The sequence below is a fragment of the Podarcis pityusensis genome (assembly GCF_964106645.2).
Source record: "Podarcis pityusensis genome assembly, chromosome: 4".
NCBI lineage: Eukaryota > Metazoa > Chordata > Lepidosauria > Squamata > Lacertidae > Podarcis > Podarcis pityusensis.
Genome location: NC_138027.1, coordinates 41,403,858 through 41,429,267, shown reverse-complemented (window position 1 = coordinate 41,429,267; position 25,410 = coordinate 41,403,858). Strand labels below are relative to the sequence as shown.

General features: G+C 43.3%; 1 protein-coding gene across 2 annotated transcripts in view; it reads right to left on the bottom strand.

Moving 5' to 3' along the window:
* Positions 1-14,797: 14,797 nt before the first annotated feature.
* Positions 14,798-25,410, bottom strand: part of PTGFRN (prostaglandin F2 receptor inhibitor) — an 86,577-nt gene continuing 75,964 nt past the window's right edge. For both annotated transcript variants that reach the window (XM_081002827.1, XM_081002828.1), the window contains 3 exons: positions 24,920-25,027; positions 18,611-18,916; positions 14,798-17,842 (listed from right to left, as the gene is read on the bottom strand). In XM_081002827.1, coding sequence (XP_080858953.1) covers positions 17,676-17,842; positions 18,611-18,916; positions 24,920-25,027 — 581 coding nt within the window. In that variant the 3' untranslated portion in view covers positions 14,798-17,675. The remainder of the gene's footprint in view (positions 17,843-18,610; positions 18,917-24,919; positions 25,028-25,410) is intronic.

The following is a 25,410-nucleotide window of genomic DNA, read 5'->3' as shown; positions in this document are numbered from 1 at the left end:
GTACATTTGTAGTCTGCGCAGATGCGGACCGAACCATTAGGCTTGACGGGTGTGACGATTGGGGTTTCCCAGGGAGCATTAGGCACCGGCTCCAGCACTCCTTGCTCTACGAGTCGGTCCAATTCCTCGTCTATACGGGGTTTCAAGGCGAACGGGACCCGGCGGGCCTTGAGCCTGACCGGTCGTACTGCGGGGTCAAGCTGTAGCGCAATGGGGGGGCCCGTATACTGTCCCAATTTCCCATCGAAAACCCCTGGAAATTCCTTGCATATGGCGTCCACGTCCACTTGTAAGCTAGTGTGGTTCACCCCGGTGACAGCTAGCCCCAGTGGTCCAAACCATGCCAATCCCAGTAAGCTAATGTAGGGGCCCTTGACCACAAGCAAGTCCAGTTGCCGCGTCCGCCCTCGGTATTGCACCCTGAAGGTCCCCACCCCCATTGTGGGGACCTTACGTTTCTGGAAGTCCCGGAGGGTGAATGGGGCCGGCCTGAGTTTGGGACCCCCAGTGGGACACAGTTTCCTTAAGGTCCTTGCCGAGATTATGGATAGAGTTGAACCCGTGTCAAGCTCCATGCGGCATGGGGCCCCCTCTATCTGTACCTCTACATAAATTTTCTCTACGTTGGGGTGGGGCAACTGGTATACCTGGAAGTCCGTGAGCTCCGTCGAGTTGCCTTGGTGCGTTGGGCCCCGGGACCTGGGGCTCTTGGATTGGTCATCTGATGCCTGGTGTCGGGTGGGCCGAGCCCGACACACCCGGGCGATGTGTCCCGATTTTCTGCACTGCCTGCACTCTGCGTTGCGGAAACGGCAGGTCCTCCTCTCGTGACTCTCCCCGCAGCTTGCGCAGTTCCCTCCTTCTCGTCGAGGCAGCTGTGGTCTGTGCGCTGCTTGAGTGCGCTGCTGTACTCGGTGCACCTCCTCCCTGTCGGATCCTGAGTCGTCGGTGAGGTCTTCATGGTGGACCCTCGGTTGGGATGGCAGGCTCGGCCGTGCCTCTTGGGTCGACCTCTCGGCAGCTTCTGTTGCCAGGGCCTCCTCCAGAGCGACCTGGAACGTTAGGTCCTTCTTAGCGTAGAGGCGCCGTTGCAGCTTCTCATCCTTCAGGCCACCGACGAGGCGGTCACGAAGCATGTTCTCCAGCTCTGAGAAGTTGCAGAACCGGGCGGCTTGGCGGAGAGAGGTCACAAACCCAGTTATGGTTTCCCCAGGGGCTTGCCGCTTTGCGTAGAAGGCATTTCGACGAGCCACCACTGAGGGCTGCGGCGAAAAGTGCCCCTTCAGCTGTTCCATTATTGTTTTGTATGGAACAGTAGCGACGTCTTCAGGCGCAAGGAGAGCCCGGGCGATTTCAAACGTCTCCTCTCCGCAGACGCTGAAGAATATCGCCCTCTTCTTGGCGTCTTCTTCGTCGGTGACCCCTTTGGCTTCTAGGAGGAAGGTGAAACGGGAGGCGTACGCTTCCCAGTCTCCAGATGCTGGGTTGAATGGCGAGAAGCTGCTGTTGGCTGCCATTCTGAGTTCCTTGTGCCCCGGAGCTGAAGCCTGGATACACGGTGCGAGGCAGCGGTGCGGCAGTTGGCGGTGCTGCGGTGCTGTGTGTGGCAGTCAGCTCAGCGGGATCCCACCTTCGTCGCCAGTGAAATATACTCAGAGTCGCAAAGTGATTTCATGCTCTTTATTCAGCTCATAGTGGTGAGGAGGAATGAATAAATGTCCCCTCACAGTATCTGCTTTATATACATTATTTACACAATGGGCTGCACATGATTGGCTAATTCTGGAATTCTACTGTAAGCCAATCAGGTTGTGGATTCACTTCTATCTGGAGCAGGATTGGGTGGTTCCTGCCAACCAATCATACTGCTGCATTGTTCTAGGACCAATCAGACTGCTGCATTCTGAATCCTATTGTTCTAGGACCAATCAGACTGCTGCCTTTTGGATCCTATTGTTCTAGGACCAATCAGACTGCTACAGTTTGGATCCTATTCAACTCAGTACATAACACGTATAGAATAGAAATTAAGCAGTCCTAGAAAGAGTACTGCACAAAATTACATAGGCTCCCAAGGCTATTATTTGATGTGTGCCAATATTGATTATTTGAGCTCTTGTTTCCCAAGTTTCTCCCCCCAGCATGACTAGCGATAGATTTCAAGCATTACTTTAGCGCCCTCTAGGGGTACAATAGCTAACTGTGCGTTTCTCGAGGGCAGCTCCCATTCTTTAGCGTTACAGTTGTGAAAAGGGAACACTTCGAAGTCTGGTATAGTCTTCTTAATGCATGACTGATTATATAAAGCGTTGTTCCCTACAAACTTCCAGTAAAAATAACTGGCTCATCGGTGTGAAAATTCTGTATGACTGTATGAAAAGATTGCTCAGTCGTGTCCTGGTGGGTTCTCTAAAAGCGGCTTGCACCCGAGGAGCAGGATCCTGCTCCCAGATTTCCTGAGCAGTGCATCAGTTTAAAATTATCTCAGAACATTTACAACCTCATTTGGGGGCTCTTTACATGGGTCACCCGCAGTTAGTCCTTTAAAATCAATCCCACATTTGTTCAGAGTTAGGCAATGGTGACCTTTGAGACCAGTAGGGCAGAAAGCTGGGAGCTCAACAGTAGGGGGCGCCAGAGCCAATGACAAGCAGAACCAACTAATTCTTGTCTGTCTCCATCTTCCTCCCTGCCAAGTTTTACAAAGGCAACACTGAGACTGAAGAGGAGGAATTTGACAGGCAGTGCCTGGTGGTGAGCAGGCAGACAGGTGCGGGCAGCTGAGGTTTGTGGGGAACTGCTTCATGCACCTTAATGGATCGGTCCTCACTGGAGTTAGATTTAAGAAAGACTGTGATGTTCTGCCCTTTTATAATATTTACCACCCCACCTTTTCAAGACTTAGGGGTGTGTGTGTATGTGGGTGTGTTAGATGGCCCACTTCAGGAAATGGCTTTTTTGCCATGAGGGAGGGAGCGAGCCAATTGTGTGGCAAAGACTCACGCACATGGCTCAGCGCATGCAGTTATAGGCCTTTAACATGCCTTCTGAGCATCTGACTTAATGGTTATCGTGGTCCAATTAGTATCTTTGAACCTCCTCATCCATTGGTCCCAGGGCCCTTCCCATATGGTCTGCCCAGTGCTTTTTTCTATTAAAAAATGTTTAGGGGTACTCTCATTTTCCTACTCATATTGAAATACTGCCTCTCAATGAGGTCAAACTTAGATTCACAAAATGTTCAGGGGTATGCGTCCCCCTGCATCCCCGAGAAAAAAAGCACTGGTCCTGCCTTAGAGCATTTGGAAAGCCTCTGCATCTGGTCTGCCCTTAGGGCCAGCCTGAGGGATTTTGGCACCTGAGGTGAATTAGAAAATTGTGCCCCAGAATACACACACGGAAGATTCATGCCAATTTCTTATAGCAAAGGCCACAGCATAAACTGCATTGCTGTTGTATAGGGTGCTTCTCTCATTCAATATAAAGTTCAGGAAGGGGAAAGGTGATGCTGACCACAGTCACCCTCCCAACCTTAGTTTTCTGTCCTTAAGACAGCAGTGGCAGCCTGTACAGAGATGGCTTTCCCCTCCCTGTGCAAAACACCCAAAACTATGGTTTTCTTTGGGGGTGGGGGGGACAGCCAGCAACTGGCACAGGGAGCTGTGAACACTGCACATCTGGGTGAGAAACACATGTTGCACTTGAAAGTAACTCCACTGAAATGCAGGAGGTTTGTTTACAAGCGAAGGGGACTCATGAGCCGGACATGAAGGAGGAAGCAGAAGACCAATGCAAGGCAGTAAATGAAAATGAAGGTTGCAGTCACACTTCCCTGTATGTAAGCATCATTGTTTAAACCCACAAAGGAATGAAATTGATAAATGCTCATTGCATTTGGGGATTGCAAAACCAGGAAGCAATGCTGGACAGGAATGTCTCCCTTTCCCTGGGATGGGTTTTTAGCAAAAGGGAGGCATTTGCAAGACTTTGCTCGCTGGTCTCTCTGTCTGCCTTGGGGGCAGTCGTAAGTGGCGGCAACTGGAAGAGAAGCTGTGGCTGCTGCCCCCTGTGGATCCTGCTGCTGGAAGTGGTGACTTCACCTCACCTCATATGTAGGCTGGGTCTGTATGGCCCTAGAGGTGGGAACAGGGAAAAGATAGAGCAGCTTCTATGCTATGGAACTCCTTCATTAGGGAAGATCCAATCGACTTCCTCCTTGATGGCATTTCAACACTAAGCTAAAATGCTCTTGACTTTATTGCTGACCGTTTAGTCTTATTATTGGTTGATTTTTTAAAAGCAACAACAACATTGCATAGTGTTTTAAATACAGTGGTACCTCTGGTTGCGAACGGGATCTGTTCCGGAGCCCCGTTCGCAACATGAGCAGAACACAACCCACGTCTGTGCGTGCATGGGTCGCGATTAGCCACTTCTGTGCATGCGCGTGATGTCATTTTGAGCAACTGCGCATGCGCAAGTGACGAAACCCGGAAATAACCCTTTCCGGTACTTCCGGGTCATCACGGGACGCAACCTGAAAAGATTTAACCTGAAGCAAATGAAAAGGATCTAGGAGTCTTGGTTGACCACAAACTTGACATGAGCCAACAGTGTGACGCGGCAGCTAAAAAAGCCAATGCAATTCTGGGCTGCATCAATAGGAGTATAGCATCTAGATCAAGGGAAGTAATAGTGGCACTGTATTCTGCTCTGGTCAGACCTCACCTGGAGTACTATGTCCAGTTCTGGGCACCATAGTTCAAGAAGGACACTGACAAACTGGAACGTGTCCAGAGGAGGGCAACCAAAATGGTTAAAGGCCTGGAAACGATGCCTTATGAGGAACGGCTAAGGGAGCTGGGCATGTTTAGCCTGGAGAAGAGGAGGTTAAGGGGTGATATGATAGCCATTTTCAAATATATAAAAGGATGTCACATAGAGGAGGGAGAAAGGTTGTTTTCTGCTGCTCCAGAGAAGCAGACACGGAGCAATGGATCCAAACTACAAGAAAGAAGATTCCACCTAAACATTAGGAAGAACTTCCTGACAGTAAGAGCTGTTCGACAGTGGAATTTGCTGCCAAGGGGTGTGGTGGAGTCTCCTTCTTTGGAGGTCTTTAAGCAGAGGCTTGACAACCATATGTCAGGAGTGCTCTGATGGTGTTTCCTGCTTGGCAGGGGGTTGGACTCGATGGCCCTTGTGGTCTCTTCCAACTCTATGATTCTATGATTCTATGAAATGTAACAAGTGGTATGACTGTACGGTAATTGTAGGTTTGCTTCTCACTTACAAGTTTCCGCAGTATGCTCCTGCATTTCACTTACTCCATGTTTATGCCGCTGCCATGAGATGTGGAGGTGGGATCTGTCTAGTCCCAGCCTTGAAACACTGCTGCTTACTCACGTGTTGTTTCTTTCCATAGCATGAAAATGGCTTAGGCACTGTTTGTCAAAGAGCTACCGTCTGTGTTGATATATAATCTATTCCAAGCACTCAGAAAAACCCTTCAAGGCCTTTTTTTTTTAATTTACCTCTCTAACATGGGTCTGACCATAGGCTCAGCTCAGCTAAGCTGAGGAAGCCTGTGTTCATCTTGCATTAACAACCGAAGCTATAAATCAGTTTGGGACATTTATTAAACAAAGCAATCAACGATGCTGTAGAACATACCTTTGGTGCTCTTATTTGCTGACATTCCTTCTGTGAATGGAAGTGAAAATAAAAGTACTTCAGCAGAAATAAAAGCACAAAAAACTCTCTCGGTGTCAATACTTTATTGCTGAACAATCCCAAGAAATTTTGCTGCCATAGGTAAAGGACAATGTGGTGCTCCCCCCCCCCCCCAATTCCTCATACATAAGTTGTCAATTCAGTCTTTCTTTGGTGAAGGACTGAAGCTCAGAGATGGCGCATCCACTTTGCATGCACAAGGTCCCAGGTTCAGTCTCAGACATCTCTGGGTAGGATTGGAAGAGACCCCTGCCTGAAATCCTAGATAGCTCCAGCCTGTGGGCCCAACATGGCCTGCCAAGGGTTCAAATTTGGCCTGCAAGGCCATTCCTCCAAAATCATGCCCATATGTGGCATCAGGTGCAGGGCAGGCAGAGACACAGCTGCGAGCTCACAATTGGGAGCCTTAAAGTACACTCCCAATCGTGCATTTGAAAGGGAAAGTAGGCCCAGCACCTGTTTGCTGTATTGCAGTGATCCAGCTGTGGTTCCTAAGTGTCTGACAGCCATGTGGCTATCAAGCGGGAACAGCTATGCAAAGTGCTTTGCCAGCCCTATGCTTGGCACTTCCCAAAGAGCCGGCAAAGCCCCAAGTGCTTGAGAGCTGCTGATAAAGAGATTTGGACAGGTGGGTGGGACAAACCACTCGCCAATCATCTGATGTCATAACTGACAGGTGGGTTGACCCAGCCACCTGCCTACATTGGCATGTGGAGATAGGGCCAGGTAAAGATCTGGCCGGTGGAGCCAAATTGGTTCTCCATCCCTGTTCTAGAACTATAAAGTGGTCGTTCTTTATGGGAGGGGTGTTTCTAGGACAATGGTGAAACTGTGAAGCTCCCTTGTTATTTTTGCTATTGAACGTTGCGTGTTGTTTAAGTAATCTTGTTATATTTATAGTATTGAAATGTGGTTTTTTTTGTATGTTGTTATATTTGCTATTGTTTTGCTATGTTATGATGAAGTTGTTCTCGTAGAGTTTGAAAATTATTCCTGTTTCCTTTGTTGCAAGTCGCTTTGAGCATGACTTTTTGTATGGAAAAATGGCATACAAATAAAATGAATGAATGAGTGAATTCTTGAACAAAGCAACTTCCAACAGGCCAGCAGCAACATGAAACAGCAATTCAACAAGGGATTCCATTCTATCACCTGTGGCTTGAATAGGGATCAAAGGTTCCTTAAAAATAATAATCATACTACAAGCGTTAATTTGCTTACCAATGCCAGGATGCCTAAGTTAACAAAAAGTGTTTGATAATTATGGTATTAATAGAAACCATTCATAATTTCTCCTTTCTGTAATTAATTTTCCCCTGACCTCACTATTTAACAATCTCTCCTACTTCTAACCATGTGTATACGTATACCTAACTCAGGATTACACACCTTGTGTCTGATGAAGCAGCCTGTGACCCACAACAATTTATTTTGGCATAAGCTTTTAAGGTGCCATAAGACTCTGTTTTTGCTGTAACATATGAACACAACTACCACTCTGGAAATTGATATTCCTGTCATCCTTGAATGGGTCTTGTTGCTAGTAAGAGATAACCATGATAGGTGAGGATAAATACATTATAAGGATGGATGCATAAACTATGCGAGGCATTGGATACTAAGGGAATTGACAGTTTCAGGTTTAAGTGCCATTACAAAAGTGTGCACAATATACAACTACAAGGACCAACTCTTGTCTTTCTGAAGAGGGGGAAACATGTTCCTCTTTCTTGTCCAGTGCCTTTGATGACTGCAGAGAGGAAATTTGTAAGCTGATAGCTTCCCAGAAGGTCTTGCTGTCATCAAGGAAAGTGGCATGGCAGGCTTGGTAATGCGGCAGGCCAGGCTCTCAATCTTCATGTTCCTCATCCACAAGAGGTCCAGGTGGTGGCAACATGAGAAAGGGCCTTTTCTGTGGTGGCTCCCTGTTTGTGGAAGGGTTTTTCTTTTTTTATGTATTTTATGTTCTCAGTTTTGATTTTTTGTTGCGAGCCACCTTATGATCTTTGGATGAAGAGCAGCATACGAACTTAATAAATAAACAACATAAAATCAGTACTACCACTTGTTACATGCAAGGTAACTCTCTCAAGTCTCTGCAAAAGGAAATATCTCTGATGTCATGGACACTTCACCCTCCCCCTCAAATAATTTTGTTTCCAGTTAAGAACTTATATTAATCTGCCTTTTACTTTCAGCCAAACATGCATCAGCTTTCCTATGCCCTTAGCGAAAGACCCTCTCCCAACTCGGAACCTCTCCATACATCCTTTTTATTGCACATTCATGATTACTTGCGAGCATGATGCTATTTGGGGCAGTCACACACGATCCTGCTTTCAGTAATGATTGTGCCTGCAAAAGGTTTTGTGGTGGTTACATTGCTTCATTTCCAGTAACTGCCTGTCTTGTCACTTCCTGCTGAAGTCCATTAGGGTTTTTTCTTAGCACCACAAGTGCTCTGGTTTATTTTTGTCCCATTTTCGTTACGCTTTACCTTCTCCAGCAAGCTGAAGCAGAATAAATCCAGCCCTACTGCACTAATACTGTGCAAAGAACACTTTGCAGAATACACCCGTGATAAAAGAAAGGGCCCCTTCAGTGACACCCTGTCTACTCCATGCCTGCAACTGCCTGATATTTAGCAAGTACAGTCATACCTCGGGTTGAATGTGCTTCAGGTTGAGCGCTTTCGGGTTGCGCACTGTGGCAACCCGGAAGTAACAGAGCACATTACTTCCAGGTTTTGCCGCTCGCGCATGCGCAGACACTCAAAATGATGTCACGTGCATGCGCGGAAGCTGCAAAATGCAACCCGTGCATGCACAGACACTCTGTCGTGTCTTACATTCCATTCAGGATGCGAACTGGGCTCTGGAACGGATCCCGTTCGCATCCTGAGGTATCAATGCGTACATAAGGGTCTAAAAAACCATGCTTCTTTGGATCTTGCTAGATTTCAGAGTCATTAGAACACATTTTCTTTCTTGTCAAATATATCACAACTGTAGATGACAAAACTGTGTTATTTCAAAAGGGAAATGGAGCAACTCCTGGCCATTTAAAAAACAAAGAGCGTCCAAGAGGGATGCACAATATCAGCTGTTGTTGCTGTTAAAAACTTCATTACAAAAGGACTGCTCATTTTATGGTAGCATTTGCCAAAAATAAAACTAAAAAAGATTACTGCCTCACTTTTATCCACTGCTGGACTTGCCTAACTAGGCGTTAGCATGGTATTAGAAAGTATTGCATAACATGTTTAAATCTCGTCTGTATTGGGATTTGCAGCTGCATTAGCATCTTATTAAGAATCATAATCTTTAAAAAGTTCAGCTTCCAGATGGTCAGAGCTGAAGGGGTGTCACAGGTAACTGGTCGCCTTCTCTCTAACTTCATGACATACTATTATGGTCATTTTGCTCTATTTGTCATGGAGGCACGGGGAATAAGAGTCCTGTTTAACAATAATTCCAGTTTTGCTATAAAAAGTATTAAGTGCTAGGGAAAGAAGCTGGATTTTAATATTAAGCTGCTTATTTAGGTCTCTAAGTTCTGGAGATACGTGCATTTCAAAACTAATTAGATTGACAGAAGCTAGGATTCCATTACAGCATTTCTAGAAGCAGAAGATTTAGAAGGGGGAAATTAAATGACTCTTAAAAAGGCAGGATTTAAAAGTATGCACAGCCACCAATTATTATTCATCTAAAAAAACCCAGCAGAGAACAACAACTTGACAAGGCAAATTTCAGACAGCGACAGCAGCCCCAAAGCAGCAGAATTTCAGGAAGACAGTGATTTCTAGATTTTGGAGGAGCCCAATGAGGAATTCACGTTAACATTGTGGGGACCAATAAAATAACTTTTGTTGTTAGACTGGAGTCATTTTGCAATCCAATATATTTATCTTCAGTCAGGACTTGGAATAAAATAATAATAATGATGATGATGATGGTGATGATGATGTATTTATTATTTATACCCTGCCCATCTAGCTGGGTTTCCGCATCCACTCTGGGCAGATTCCAACAAAAGATTAAAAATACATTAAAACACCAGTCATTAAAAACTTGCCTAAACAGGGCTGCCTTCAGAGCAGAATCTGTTGGAGGGAGTCTGTTGGACTCCTAGAAAAGATTGCTGCATATATAGCAATTACCAGTGCTTTTTTTCTTTAAAAAAATGTTTAGAGGTATTCTCATTTTGACTCAAGAAAATCACCATTTTATAGTTCAAATCGGGGGAAATAAATACAGTAAATGGACAAAAGTGCAAAGATTCAGAAAATGTTTAGGGGTATGCGTACCCTTGCGTCCCCCCAGAAAAAAAGCACTGGCAATGGCTTGTTCACATGATCTTAAGAGAGTGAACATCACCTGTCTTAATGGATACAGGCAATCAAGTGATGAATATGCATATACAAAGTAGTCCTATTGCTAGCCTGATTTCAGCAGCTTCTCTTCATTCCCATCAGCATTAAGTGATTCTTTTGTTTCAGATTGTTAATAGAGCCCCCCCCCCCCCACACAATATAAACTGGATTCTCTTCCTGCTGCTGCTGCTCTGAAAATTTAACTTGCTTAGAAGGGACTACCCACAGGCGTCTGCCTCTATTTCTCAAGGTCCATTAAATTTTGAACAGCTTTGTCTGGAAGCCTGGAGTTCTTTTTTCCTCCCTTGCTAAAAATGCCTCTGATCAGGTCTGAGCTTTTTTATATTCATTCACGTTTGTGCTTTCTGAAAGGGAAGTAGATGGATCAACCAATAGTAAAAAGAAAAGAGAAACCCGAAGCTTTCCGCTGCATAAACTGACCTGTATCTAAACACAGAGATTTAAAACAACTCTGGAACAAGGAAACGTAACAGCTACGGGGCAGATTGCGCATCGTAGTTCAGTGCATCTCATTCACTTCACACGAAGGCTAAGCTTCGTTCAGGAAGAACGATTCAGACCCTCTCAAAAGCTGCAAGTGCCTTAAAGAGTCAAACGTTTATTAGAACAAAACTTCATTTGTTCTCTCCTTCCTTGCAAACATTTGACATAGAATTAGACTTGGTCATGTTTTCAAGGTTTCCCCTCAATGCTTTATATTCAGTAGACAAGCAGCTTCAATCAACACCATGCTGAAAGTGTCTAATAACGTGTAGTGGCATAGTGAGGAGACATGAGGGTCAGCCTCAAATAGCAAACACCTAACTCGGCCCAGTGTTCCTATGGAGAAGCAGATGAAACAAGCACTTGTATGCCCATCTGTAGGATCTAGTGGATACCGTGAGTCAAGGACTGATTCCCTCAGAGGTTATTTGTCAAATATAGGGATTTTTATGGGCCTGTGACAGAATCCAGATTCAACTATTGGGACTCAAAACTCACTCCAAATTTTGAATGGCTTAGTCCCTTGGATTATGCTATTCACCATCAAAGATATCTTGATTGCAGTCTTTGTGGCCACACAATTTTAGAATTAGGCATATAAATCATTTCATTGGTGCCAAAACTAATTTCTAAGACTCTGGAACATGGAAGAGTTCCCTCCCTGGCCATGAATTCTCCCCAGAAAGGGCATTAGGAATGTGCTTACAATTCCCACAAATTCTTTGGCAATCACTCGTAGCTGTATCTTCCATAAGATTGTCTTCCATAAACACGGCTTTAACAATGAGTCCGTAAGTGACTGTGGAGGCCAATTCTGGATCCACACGTCCTTCCACAGTGGGGACATTGGTTTCCCGGCGGGAGTTCATCACAGTGTGGATTTGCCAAGCGTGCCTTCCTCTTAGCACGTTTCTCCCTTGCGTCCTGAGTTCAAGTGTCTTCAAAGCCCATGATATCTTTGGTAAAGGCTGTTCTCCAACTGGTGCGCTCACAGACCAGTGTTTCCCAGTTGTCAGTGTTTATACTATATTTTTTAAGACACTTTTGTACAGTAGTTCAGAGCACTGTAGCATCATCAATGTGATTAAACAGAGGATGTGGATTGTCAATTCAGTTTCAGCACAAGAACCAAGCACCACACAGGATGAGCACTTCCATGTGGCAAGCCCTTCCCCCTTCTTAATCTATTGTTACACACCCGCTATAAACCTTGCACACAATCCTTGATTTTCTAAAGCTGCCTGCTCAAGTGTGAATCCTAGGAAATATGGATCTCAAAGTAACAACCACCTTTTCCTTTGTGTGGAAATAACTAGTTTGAGGTGCTCATCAAATGCAGCTAATCATCCCTTGCCAAAACGTCTGCCCATCCCTTAAGATAATGGCTCATGTGAATCTTTTTTTGGGTGGGGGGTGAAACCTGCTAGTCTATGAAGGAGATACAGTGAAAAAGTATTTTTTAACAGATTACGTTTAGCTTCAAAGGAAGGACTGTCAATGCTCACCTGACCAATGTCTTAACATTAATTGACCCTAAATTGGCCTCAAATCAACTCATCTCACAGTATGCCTCTGAGCACCAAGTTGGAACGGACCCTCAAGCCACTTGTAAAAACTCCACAGCAGAGCACCCTCCAGATACAGCGGTGGTGGAAAAGTATTGCTTCTTCACAGCCACGGAGCTATGAGTTGTGTGATCAGATTCGCAACTTGCTGCCTGCCACTTACATTTTGCCCATCGTCCCTACTTTTCATTTTCCCTCGCTTTCTAGTAAACCAGGGTGAGTGGGCTCAACAGACGGCGCCCAATTGTGCCATTCAAAAGTGGTCTTCAGTCCCCTAGAACAGAGGTGAGGAAGCGCCGGCCTCCAAGCCTCTTAAGTTGCCCTCAGGACTCTCCCTTCTAGGCCACACACTTCACTGCTCCTGCTCCACACCCTCCTTGAATGCTTTTGCCCAGCTGGAACTCGTCCTTGCATGCCTAGATGGGAGGACAGAGAAGGGTGTTCAAATGTAAAATGCACATTAGCTCCTCCAACCACTTTTGCTTCTCCTCCCTGCCACCAGCACTGGCCTTTGGCCACTGGAGGGTTGCCCAGAAGTCAAGGTGCCCTATGGTTGGGGGGAGGAAATTCCCCATTCCTCCCCCACAGCAACTAGGACTTCAGCAAGAGCTACAGCCCATGACAAATGCAAGCTCTCCAAAAGCAGACAGGAAGGCTTCAGATTCCTTAAGCCTCTGGGGGAAGACCATTCCAGTAGGTCCACTGCCCCTAAGGAAGGAAATTGCTGAAGCAAGTCTACATCTCTACAGGATGTGGGTTGACCAGGCATAGGAAAACTCCAGCCCTCCAGATTTTTAGGACTACAATTCCCATCATCCCTAGCTAACAGGACCAGTGGTCAGGGATGATGGGAATTGTAGTCCCAAACATCTGGAGGGCCAGAGTTTGCCTATGCCTGGGTTTGACTATGACGAGGGATTCCACAAAAACCCTCCCAGATCCAGACCATCCCAGTGTAAGAGAGGCAATTTTGTCAGCAGGACTTTGCCGTTCAGGGATGAGAAAAGCTTTATGTGCCCAAGTTTCCTCTTCTACATAATCATTAATAAAACAGCAGCTCTGCCATCCTCTGCATCCAGCCATTCCACTTAATTCATCTGTCAGAAAAAGAAGCAAAGTGAAGCAAAGAAGAACAAAAGCAAGTAAGTGGTACGGAAATTAGGGCTTGAGAGGAGTATTTCTGCAAGGCCTCTTGGCAGATTTTGATACGCAGCTTGAACTGTCAAGATATATAGAGATGCCTTCGCTTGTCTTCATCTTGAGCAGAAAATTGCAAGCAGTTCTGGATAAGAAGGGAAACAGGTCATGACCAGAGTCCCAAAACATGTGCCCACTTAACTGTGGCTTAGCTAATGAGCTTCATTGCCACACAGGCACAGATCTAACTCAATTTCGCCCTTTACCAGCTCATTCAACACATCACTCATTCGTTTTATTTGTATGCCACTTTTCTGCAAAAAAATAATAATCATATTCCAAGCGGCTTATGACAAAGAAAGCAGGAATACATCTTACAACAATTTCGTAATAATGTAGCAAAACAACAGTGAATATAGTAACATACAAAAAAACAAAAAAAAACCACATTACTTAAGCAACAAGCAGCATCCATTAGCAAAGGAGAGTTGCAGTTTCATCTTAGTCCCAGAAACACCTCTCCCATGATATTGCTCAGTGTCCATCTCCTGTAGCCGCTTGCAAAGGCAAGGTGTGGAGTAGCTGGAGACAACCCTCCCATAAAGTTCATCTGATCAGTTTCAAAACTGCAGCCTACATATGGCAGAAAGATCCTGCTGAAGCTCACTGCCCCAGACTCAAAATATACTGAGTACCATTCCCTGAACAAAATTACTACAGTGGTACCTCGGGTTACATACGCTTCAGGTTACAGACTCCATTAACCCAGAAATATTACCTCGGGTTAAGAATTTTGCTTCAGGATGAGAACAGAAATCATGCTCTGGCGGCATGGCAGCAGCGGGAGGCTCCAGTAGCTAAAGTGGTGCTTCAGGTTAAGAACAGTTTCAGGTTAAGAACAGACCTCCAGAACAAATTAAGTACTTAACCCGAGGTACCATTGTACCAAAAAAAATCAATGAACCTAGCAAATCAACCTAACTATCCTAACTATTCAACTTCGGACTCAGTAGAATTTGAATGTGTATAGTAAAAGAACAAGCATATCAACAAACTTCTGGGACAATTTGTTATTGTTGGCAAATTCAATAATGATAATGGTACAATTGTGGTAATGTGCTAATTATGTAAAGCAAGAGACTGTAAACAAAACAAAAAACCCTTTGAGAGAAAAACATTACAGGGGCATCTCAAGTCAATATAGAGCGGACTGTAAAGCATCAACTAATGGTGATTTTGAGATCTTCGGTGCATCATTTTAGAGCAGGATGCAGCAATATTGACATTCCAATATAGGGGACTGGTCAAGAATGAAAATCAGGGCTGCTTTTGACAGCATAGACAAGCAACAACATTATTTCATTTTCCTTTGACTAAAATGGGATAATACACCACTCCATGCAGTGGAAACCACAAAGTACACGGAACACCACATATAAAAGGAGAGGAACATGTAATTTAACACAATGACCACAGAACACAATTTTATAAAAAGACAATTTATTTTCAATGTAAAAAACACATTACACAGCATTGTTTAACTGTTCAACTCATATCTTCCAAAGCCATGCTGAACACATTTCTTTAAAAGCTTCCAGAGCTGTGCCTAAAACCTTTCTTCAAAATCAACCAAAAAGATTTCCTGTCCTTTAAGAAAGATGCTTTTGAAATGTTACCCAATTCGTGTTCCAAATGTCCTGAATTCCCAACTGTGAGCTAGAAGCATGGAAAGAGACAAATCAGGATTGACAGGAGCCCTTAGAATGTTTGACTGTTGATTCCATGACTGCAACTCTGACAAATACTGTTGAACACCTAACTGAATCCCATGCAACTTCTTCTCCACAGAGATACCAGAGAGAGTTAACACAAAACAGAAGCAACAAATATTTTCTGGAGAGACAGAAGAGCTACTTTTTAAAAAGAGGAACAATATAAAATTGGCACAATTGGAAGGAGACTCTGGAGTGGTACTACTTCAAGGTATACTTAAGTACAAGGGAGAAAGCATAATCCCAAATCAAAAGGAGCAGTTGAACCTATCAGCCAGATTTGTTTAGAAGAAAAATAGCTCCCCACCCTCTGGTCTAAGAAGCTTGGGCAACAACTTGAGAGAACCTTGCTATGAAAGGCAGGGAATCCCTGAACCAAAATAACCCTGAGTTTCTTTCCATGGAGAGGCAAAGTGTGCAATAAGTGTTCAAAGAAAATTAAACTTTCCTGGGCTAAGCCATTTCATAATTATTGCATTTAAATGTTTTTGTTTATCCCTCAAAATGTGAGAACAGAAAGACTCAAGACACAATATGCATGGAAGGATAATTTGTGCTTTAGACAACTGCTTCTGCTCCACTTTAAAAAAGAAAGAAACAAGTCTTACAATATGGAGAATGCAACTAAAACATTAGCTTGCAATATGAAAGATTAAGACATAGGATTTGTCTAGATGGGTGGGATGTCGGATTAAATATAAGCCACCTGGGGCAATGTTCTAAATGTCAAGTGCAAAAACGGTTTGCCACAGAGAAGGCCCCAAAGGGGCAGATTACCATGGTCAGCCAACCAGAACTCTCATATTTACTAAGCCTTCTGGAGGACTCTAGCCATGTTGACTCCATACAACTTTAAAGTTTGCTGATTTCCAGTGGGTTCCTGCAGCTCTCAAGGAACCTTTCAGGAATCTGAGTTTGGACACCCCAGAATTAAAGCTTGCAAACCTAGCAATATGCACAATCTTACACTGGAGTCAATGCAGGCTGAAACTGGTGATTTGTGAACACCATTTGTGCCTTCAGATGAATGTGCTAATTTGCTGTTGACACACATAACATCCTGCATGCCTCCTTGTGTATGTGGACAATCGCCATTCAACTTGTATTAACCAGTTTACTCTGCAGGTCAACTTCACCTCCAAGTACAATAGAGTAGAATGACAATTTGCTCTTTGAATGGACATTCAGTCTTAGGCTTGACTCAAGTCACACATGTTTAATGCCTAAAGTTTTCTGGAAAATGCCTCTGTTCTGAATTCTTATTGCTTAGATATGCTGGCTGTGCTGGAAGATTTAGATGCCTTAAGTCACAGGGGCAGCTCCTTGGATAAGGGATAAAGGTATGTGGAAGACAAGATCTAGATCCCTCTACTTTAGCACCAGAGATCCCCATCATGATCATTTATCCTAGTGTGTCAGCAAAGGATATGCTGCACTATGCGGCATGCACAAGGGAATCCAGAAAAGGAGCACTATCCCCCACGTATATCCACTATATTCCTCCCTCCCTCCTTACCCCTACCCTGAGTTACAACTGCAGACACTGATCAATGCCAAAGTCTACTTGGTGGCTGCAAAACCAATTGTGTAAGTTCCCCAATAACAAGCGGCAGATCTAGACCCTTGTTCACCGATCTGCAGGGGTCTTTGTCATGGTGCACCTTAATCTGTCATGGCACACTGCTCTCTGTGACTTTTTTCTACTTGCCCCGAGTCAGGAATGTTTGAACAAGGAGGATTCTGCCTCAATTTTAGACCTTCTGGTCCTTGAGTTAGGTAGACCTGTGATCCACCTAAGAACATCTAGCAGTCTCCATCCAGTTTCTAGAGGTGACATGTTCGTTATGAAAAAGAAATCACCAGCACAGTGAGCAGAAGTGGAAAAAGTGGTGGCACTTCATGTTGAGGCTCTTAGGAATATGCAGGGCACAGAAGCTCAAGCCCCTCTTATCAGTATGATAATAGTGGGCACAATATGAAGCACAGTGGGAGGCAGGGCACTGTAAGAAAAGGTTTGTATTGCTGCCTACTTCCTTTGCAGGGCTGCTAAACCAGCACTAAAAAAAAAAAAAGACTTCAGAAACTACAATCCAAGTTTTAGTTTTGGATGAATTCCAATCCCACCAACAGCAGACAAGAGGATTTCCTCGCCAGATTCTGTCCGGAGTAAGGGAACCTGTTCTCTCTTCTCTAGGGATCAGCTAGTTATAAAGGAAGACATTTATTGCCTCTGAGCTCTTCCAATTCCATCTTCCTATTAAACAACAAGGGGAAACGTTTTAAACACAAGCCTTGATAGTGAGTCTTAGCTAAAGGTCTGCAGGAAGCACACTGTGGAACAGTTTGCCTGTGGGGGGAAAAGAACTATCCCTCAAAAAGTGCCACTTGAAGAAGAGCTCAATGCTGACAAACACTACTTGTGCTCTAAATGTGAAACACTGGTAAAAGGAGAAGTTCTATGTCCAGGAGAGAAGGTCAGACAATTGTTGTCAGGGCATTTTGGCTTGACACACTCAAGTCTGAGTAGCCTCAGGCCTTCCAAAATCCCCTCCCTCCCAAAATCGTGTGCATCCACCTCAACTTTGAAGCTCAGTCCATTTCCATAGACATAAGTCGGCGTCTCTCTCGTCGGGTTTCTTGAACTTCCTTCTTGCAACACCAACGGGAACTGCAGTAGCCAATCAGACAAGATAAGAGTCCAATGATTGTGGACAGGCCAATGCCAATCAACAGTGGGAATTTGAAAGCATTCAGCACTGAGGGTGAGGGAGGAAGAAGAAGAAGAAATGTTATGCACAATCCAGAGAGAGTAAATGTTTCTTGCAAGTTAGAAAACGTATTCCTTTGCCATTTGTTACTTGCACCTGACCTGGACAGAGAAAGTAACAGAGATTCATAAGGATGTCAATGCAGTCCCAGGTCAATTTATAAAGATTAAAAATGTTAAGAGTACTGAAAGAAATATTTGTCAGCTACTGTTATCTATGATTACGTAAACATCCCACCTTCCATTCTAAATTTTAAGAAAAAGAATCAAACACTGAGACTTGCCACCAGCAAATGTCCAGTTCAATCGATATTTAAAAGGCAACCAATTACCATGAAGGCCAGTAATCGAAACAACACTGTAAGCCAGCATAACATGGTGGCTTGGAATGAGCATCTGCCTGTAGAGTAAAATGTATGTTGCTTCAAACAACTCACACTCAACAGAAAAACAGCAGATTTCTGAGGACTAATTATACAAACTAGTTAAATAAAACAAATAGAAAACAGAGCAACTACTACTACAAGAAATTGAATTGCAAGCTATCATATTAGTGCGTTCTAGCAGTTTTGTCTGATTTTCCCTGGATCACCACTTAGTGATGCAAGAACGGGAAAACCCTCATGGGCAGTCATAAAAACCAATAGTGGTAGAAAGCATTATGTTGTTTGCCACTATGCTGAAAGACAAAGTATGTTGATTACTTCTCAATGACAACTGATAATGCTATATATAAACAAATTGGAGGCACTCTTACCATCCATTTTCACAGTTACAAGTATTGGCTTGGATTTGACCTCCATCTCCTGTTGCCAGATCCCTGCAGTTGACCGTACCCAGGGGGTTACTAAGCAGTAGTGGTTGCCAAAGTCCTGGTCTTCACAGCCATGAATCCTAAGACGGAATTCCATGGGGCTGATTCTTTCCAAGCTGACATCACTGCTTCCATTTCTTTTGGCCTGGGTGACTATCCCTTTCCGATCTAATGAAGCGAGGAAAACGGGGTCTCTGTCCATTGCGATCGAGTGCATGGCAAACCAAGAGACATCGAAGGACATGTCATCTGAATTGGGAAACACCAATGTAAAGGGTAGGTATCACTAAACACAACAGTCCCAGGTAGGTACAGAGCTTCCTCTTGCCCTTCCCAGAGTCAAGTTTGCTAAACTGAAAAGCCTTAATTGCATCCAACAATGAATGGTCTTCAATTTGTGGGTCCTTCTGAGCAATAGCCTCAACTCTAAGCTTGTCAGGAGCAGAAGGAAGGGCTAATGCAGGGGTCAGCAACCTTTTCCAGCTGTGGGCAGGTCCACCGCGCCTCAGACCATGGGGGGGGCCAGACTATTTGTTTTTTGGGTGGAGAACGAATTCCTATGCCCCCAAATAACCCAGAGATGCATTTTAAATAAAAGCACACATTCTACTCATGTAAAAACACCAGGCAGGCCCCACAAATAACCTAGAGATGCATTTTAAATAAAAGGACACATTCCACTCATGTAAAAACACCAGGCAGGCCCCACAAATAACCTAGAGATGCATTTTAAATAAAAGGACACATTCCACTCATGTAAAAACACGCTGATTCCCAGACCGTCCACGGGCTGGATTGAGAAGGCGATTGGGCCACATCCAGCCCCCGGACCTTAGGTTGCCTACCCCTGGGCTAATGTGATTATTATCAAAAGAAGCTCCATTTGCAGCAGTACATTTGGGGCAATACTACACAGTTATTCTGCTTCAGATTGATATTCTGCTTCAGACTGATGGGGAAGCAAGAACTCAGAGGGGCTGCATGAGACAGCCCTTCAACCTTTGTTAATCTCCAGCTACACTGCATTTAACTCCACTATAGTCACTGCAATATCACATAGATATGATCTAAAACTGGTTTTGATGGCATCACCACAGTCCTCTTTTTCCAGTCTCTGTTCTCTAGCTTGAATTACTGCAAAGTTCTCTTTACCCACCATCTGGGTAAACTGCATAGTTCAAAAACTGAACCTGATATTCCCGTTATAAAAGGGCTGTTTTAAAGCATAATCCCCAATTAATATGTGATGACAAGATAGATTGCTGTGTATGCTCCTATCCGAGATTTCTGGTTTTGCTTATTACAGGCCAGTATGTGTTCATTCTTGCATCATTTACCGTAGTTTTAAGATATGCTTGAACTGTTCTTTATGAGGACATGGGAAGAGAAGAGGAAAATGTAGCATTGCTTTAGGAAAGTATAGTAATGCTCATAGGAATATCCAACCTGTTTAAGGTGGAAGGGCAAGCTATTGCAACCTTCAAAACAAGACATCAAATCATGGGTTATGAAACGAAATCAGACAGCAGTATTCCCCTAAAACTGAGGTAATGTGAGTATAAGCAGGTTGCCTTGCAGACAGTAGAAACAAGTTTTTGTGACACTGCAAGGTTTGTTCCCTGTATGCATTGCCCCAGTACAGATCACCTACCTACCTATCTACTTTGCGTGGTGTGCCATTAGGAACAAAGGCCTCCAATTTCACTAACAGACTAATCTCTCTCAAGTGCCTTTGCACTGACTTCCACCTCTAACACTGGATGACAGGTAGTCAGAGTCCATCAGTATATCCTGCATTCTTCCCTCCAATGTGCAAGATTATACTAAATCCATTAGCAGATCTGCACTTTTAACCTCATTAGACTGGTAGCTGAGGATGCAGTTTAATCGTTGCAACTGTCTTCTAGTCCTAGTCTTCGGAGAGCTGGAAAGCAAGTGTAAGAACCATCACATACTACAAAGAACAGATTTACCGTAACTATGCCTGCTACAATATTGCTTGGGCTGTACCCTCAAAGCCAAAGTTCATTATGACAATCTTTGCATGAAGTGGATGTCAACTGATTACGTTCATGATAACAGAAGGGAGTTGCCTCATCTGAAAAGAAGCATGATGCTTATCCATTTTTACTAGACTTGTGAAAGGTGCTTTACACATGAGGCTTAAGTACGTGTACATTTTTATATCTTTGTTAAATTTATATCCCATGTTCCTTTGTGCAATACTCAAGGTGGCTAGCAATAAAATAAATCATCTTAAAATTACACTCACACCACAATCTAAGAAGAGAAGTTGAAAATAGTCTATCAGCTTCCAGTTACAATAATATCAACATGGAAGATGTACAAGGCTCTAGAAGAGTGTAATGAAAATTACAAAATTACAAAACCAAAATCAACAAAAGTTTCATTGGAGGAGGGGTGCAATTATGTACATCCTGGGTTTATTTGACTGCAAAACTACGCTTTTGTCTGCAGGGAACAGTAGGGAATGCAAATCAAAGCTTCATCAAAAGCATAAAGATTACAGAGGCATTAAGACACAGACTGGGAGCCAGAAGGAGGCTCCCAGTCTATATCTTGTAACTCATGAAAGTTACCCTGCCCACATGAAATACAAAATGCAGCCTAGAGAACTCTAGAAGTCTCTAGCTTGGTTTTTGCCACATTAAGATATTTTTTGCTGTTATTAGGTGCTGCCATTTGTCATAAGCTGTTTATTGATTGCCCTTGTGGAAATTATGTTATCCTGCCTTCTGTTGCAGATAAAAAGGTACCAGAAACAAGCATTATTCACAAGCTGTGCACCCTAATAGGATCATTTCTATTGGATAACCTGCATCATCTGTGCAGTCCATTCATCCGCTGTAGCTGAAGGGAAGCCAATTAAAAAAACCTTGCATATTTGTAGTTTGTCATGTGGACAGCCAATCCGAGAAACTGCCCAAGACCCAACATTAAGATGTCCAACAGATGGGAACAATCTATCTTCATCCAGATGGGTTATCAGAATCTCTGACCAGAGGGATGCGAATGTCCCAGATACCTTACTTTCAATCCCTAAAGCCATTCATTACCCACATATCTATCCATCTCATTCCCGGACTTCACATTTCTGACTAACTTGATCCAATTACACTAGAACACGCCAAGAGACTTAACTCCTAGGAAGAGGAGCATGTCTTAAGCTACTACCTATCTTTTCCACAGTTTCATTTTGCTTTCATGTCTCACGGCCCTGACATTAACCTTTGTAAATTTATAATACATGTGGACAATATTTCAGTAAATCTGGTGAATATTTTGTGAGTTGGGACAATACTGGGGATTGCAGAAGCAGCAATAAAAGCAGAAACCGTGGCAGAAGCAGGAATAAAAACATCAGTCAGAAGCAAGATGCAGTGGAATCTAACAGAAGTCCTGGTCGGATTTAATTTTTATACTAATGGACTTTAAAGAGAGATGGCTGTAGGCAGTTACTATTCTAAGATGTGAATAATATTTGTCACACTTTGGAGAAGCTCTTGTGGCATTTTTGGGGATAGAGAAAGATAGCATTTGGAACTGTGACAAATTAAGCCTTAAAACTGTGCACATGGGGCAAATTACAGTGCTAGGACACTTCCTTCCTGGAAGGAACTTTGAAGTGGATCAACATGTAAAGCACACAGTTATATGCACGTTTTGATTTGACATGCAAATCTAAACTCTCTGACCTTTTGTCAATTCCCTTGGTCAACCAGCCTTCAAGATTCTGAGTCCCATTCCCAGCCTATCTGCTTGGCACTGTGTACATTGGCTTGACAGAATAGAGCTCCTTAAGCCTTGCCGAATCTCAGTGTTGAGACCATTTGTATTTAACAAAAGAAAGCAAGGACATAGAGACTTTTCCTTGATTTTGTAATTCCCACGGTAGTGCTTACAAGTTGTAGTTGCAACATATTAAAGTCTTCTATTCAAATGCTTGTCCATAAAATATGAACTCTGCACACGGACCTATGGAAAAGCTAACCTAAAAACCTGTGGCCCTCCAGCTGTTGTTTGACTACAACTTCCATCCCCCGCCCCCCATCATGGGCTATGCCGGCTGAGGGTGAGGAGAGCTGGAGTCCAACAACATCACAACAGCCACAGGCGACTCACTCCTGCTTTCAGGGTGTATCTTCTCTACCAAGGACTTTAAGTCTACTACAGCAAAAATGAAAATAAGAATGATTCTGTTTATCAGAAACCAAGTGCTAATGAAATATCTGTAGAGTTATGGCTCTAGTAATCCAACTTTTGTTGTGAAGTAACAGCAGGAAGTATGTACTGCTGAATGGTGGAAAATACAGGTGAGGCTCCATCCAGCACAGCCAAACTATCCGTACCTGTTAACTCTCTATACTCCGATGTAACTGAATGGGGTTGGTGATCACACAGACTAGTGACAGAACCAATCCCGAGGGAGTGGGGGGATGGGACATGAGAGACACAAACAGACAAGGAAAGGAACCACTTTCCTTTGGCCTGGATAGAAACAGCTCCAAACATGGCAGCTGTACTCCTGGTTCCTTCAGGGAACCTTAAACCAGAAGGCTGAAGAAGACTTATAACAGTAGACACGTTTGTGGTATATTTCTATAACGCAGCACTGTGCCAAGTGAATATTGCATGAATAGTTTGGTAGGAATACTTGAAGAATTTGACATTCGTGAATTCTGATACAAACTGGATCTGTAGTTCTCGGGTCATAAAAATTTCAAAGTATGTTTTGAGAGAAGGCATTTAGAAATATGTATACAAACACAATTCTTCGTTATTAACGAGGAAGAAGGATGTACTGGGCTTATGGGTGAACACATGCAAAAGTGATATGGACCAGAAATAGTCCAATTCACCCTTCCTTATTGTGGGAGTGATTAGCAACAAGGATATAAAGTTGCCTGTCAGATTGTAGATTTTTGCCTTTTATTGTCTGGACCAGTAGTTAAATGGAGTACTTTTGGCAGTACCATTCACTGGACATTAAGTAAATTATGGTATTGTGTTAACAAATTAAAGGTCCAACACTTATAAGTTACTGAACAAATTGATTTTTTTAAAAAAAAAGTTTTAAGGAAAGGAGCAGGCTGACAGACAAAAGGGCATTTGGCCTCTCAGCTCAGCAAGGTTTTTGAAATACGTCCTGTAAGCACTTTGAACACATCAACACAAATACTAAGGATTAAGGAAAAATGAATTGTTTGCCCTAGATGTGTCCTCAACATACTGCATAAAAAGTATAAACACCCATCAGAATTACATTTGTATAGGTGAGCTGCAAAGCTTAACTGAAAATAGATAAGCCCAGATTTGTGTGCCGAACACCAACAACAACCAGGCTGCTCAGTCAAATAAGCATATTCTGAAACGTGCTGGATGTAGTGTGTTTTCAAGAGGTATTCAGTGATGATTAAACATGCAACTCTTCCAAAGGAGAAAACAACAACAACACCACAGCAGGATTTTGAGTACAAAAGTAAAATTTTATATTATCTCACAAAGGACTAGGATTCCTTACTATGTGGACACTTTCACGTGTACTATTTTGCTGAGATTAGTTATTGAAGGCCTGCAATTCATCATAGGGTTCCATTCTCAACTGAGACACAGTACTCAGGTAAACTATTAATTAATAAGCAACCATGTTCAAAATTAGATGGGCAGCCACTACAAATTGGCCTGAAAGATAGCTCCAAAAATCATCTGTCCTCTGGGAACCATCTCCAGTTGTGCACAATAAAACTTCTGTCCACAGTTTTTATTCTGTCTTGACAGCTGGGCAAACAGCTGGCATCTCATAGCGTACAGAAAGGGTGTGAGTTAACAGTGAATAACGAAGTGTAGGATTGTGGCAGGTGTGGATCTCTTTCCTCAATTCCATGAGTTCTAGGGCTGCATCAACTCCATCTATGCTTTCATGGAAAATTCAGACCCAGAACTCCCTGGTATGACTAAGAAAGTGGGACTCACGCAAGCACAGCTGCAGTTTACAGAAGCACCTGATAATTATAATCCAACTCAGATTATAAGAAGTTTGATAAAGGGTGAAGCTAGCAAGTTATGTAAGTTAAAAGGGGCCAGTCTTCAAGATTTTCCATGGTATTGTGGAAATGATCATTTAATTCCAACTTCTACTTGCAAGCATAACGCATCCTAAGTTGTGAGAATGTTCAAAAATAAACAGGAAAAAAGGAAAAGCCATTATCATTCAAGAGGTTCAATTCATACCTGGACTGAGTACTGTCCCTGCAATGGAGATGATGCAATCTAATTTCACCAGCTCTCCTCGATAAACTGTTGTTTTATGCGATTCCACAGAGACATTGAAAACAGGACCTATGAAGAAAAACACATATTTCTCATGTGTGACCTCATTTATTACACACAGAAAGCCTTACCTAGTATAAACATATATTCATAAGCTGCATCTGGCCAAAGGTTCATGCCTCTAAAATGTACTTAGGAAAACTGAAGCAAAACAAGAAGTGTTCAGCCCCTGAGAACATTTTATGTGCTCAACACCATCAGAATTAGCTTTTGCACCAGTCGGTAGAGTATGAGACTTAATCTCAGGGTAGTGGGTTCGAGCCCCACGTTGGGTGAAAGATCCCTGCATTGCAGGGGGTTGGACTAGATGATCCTCATGTTCCCTTCCAATTCTATGATTCAATGAAAATTCAACAGTATTTCACACATTCTGTTGTCAGTGCTGACATTTA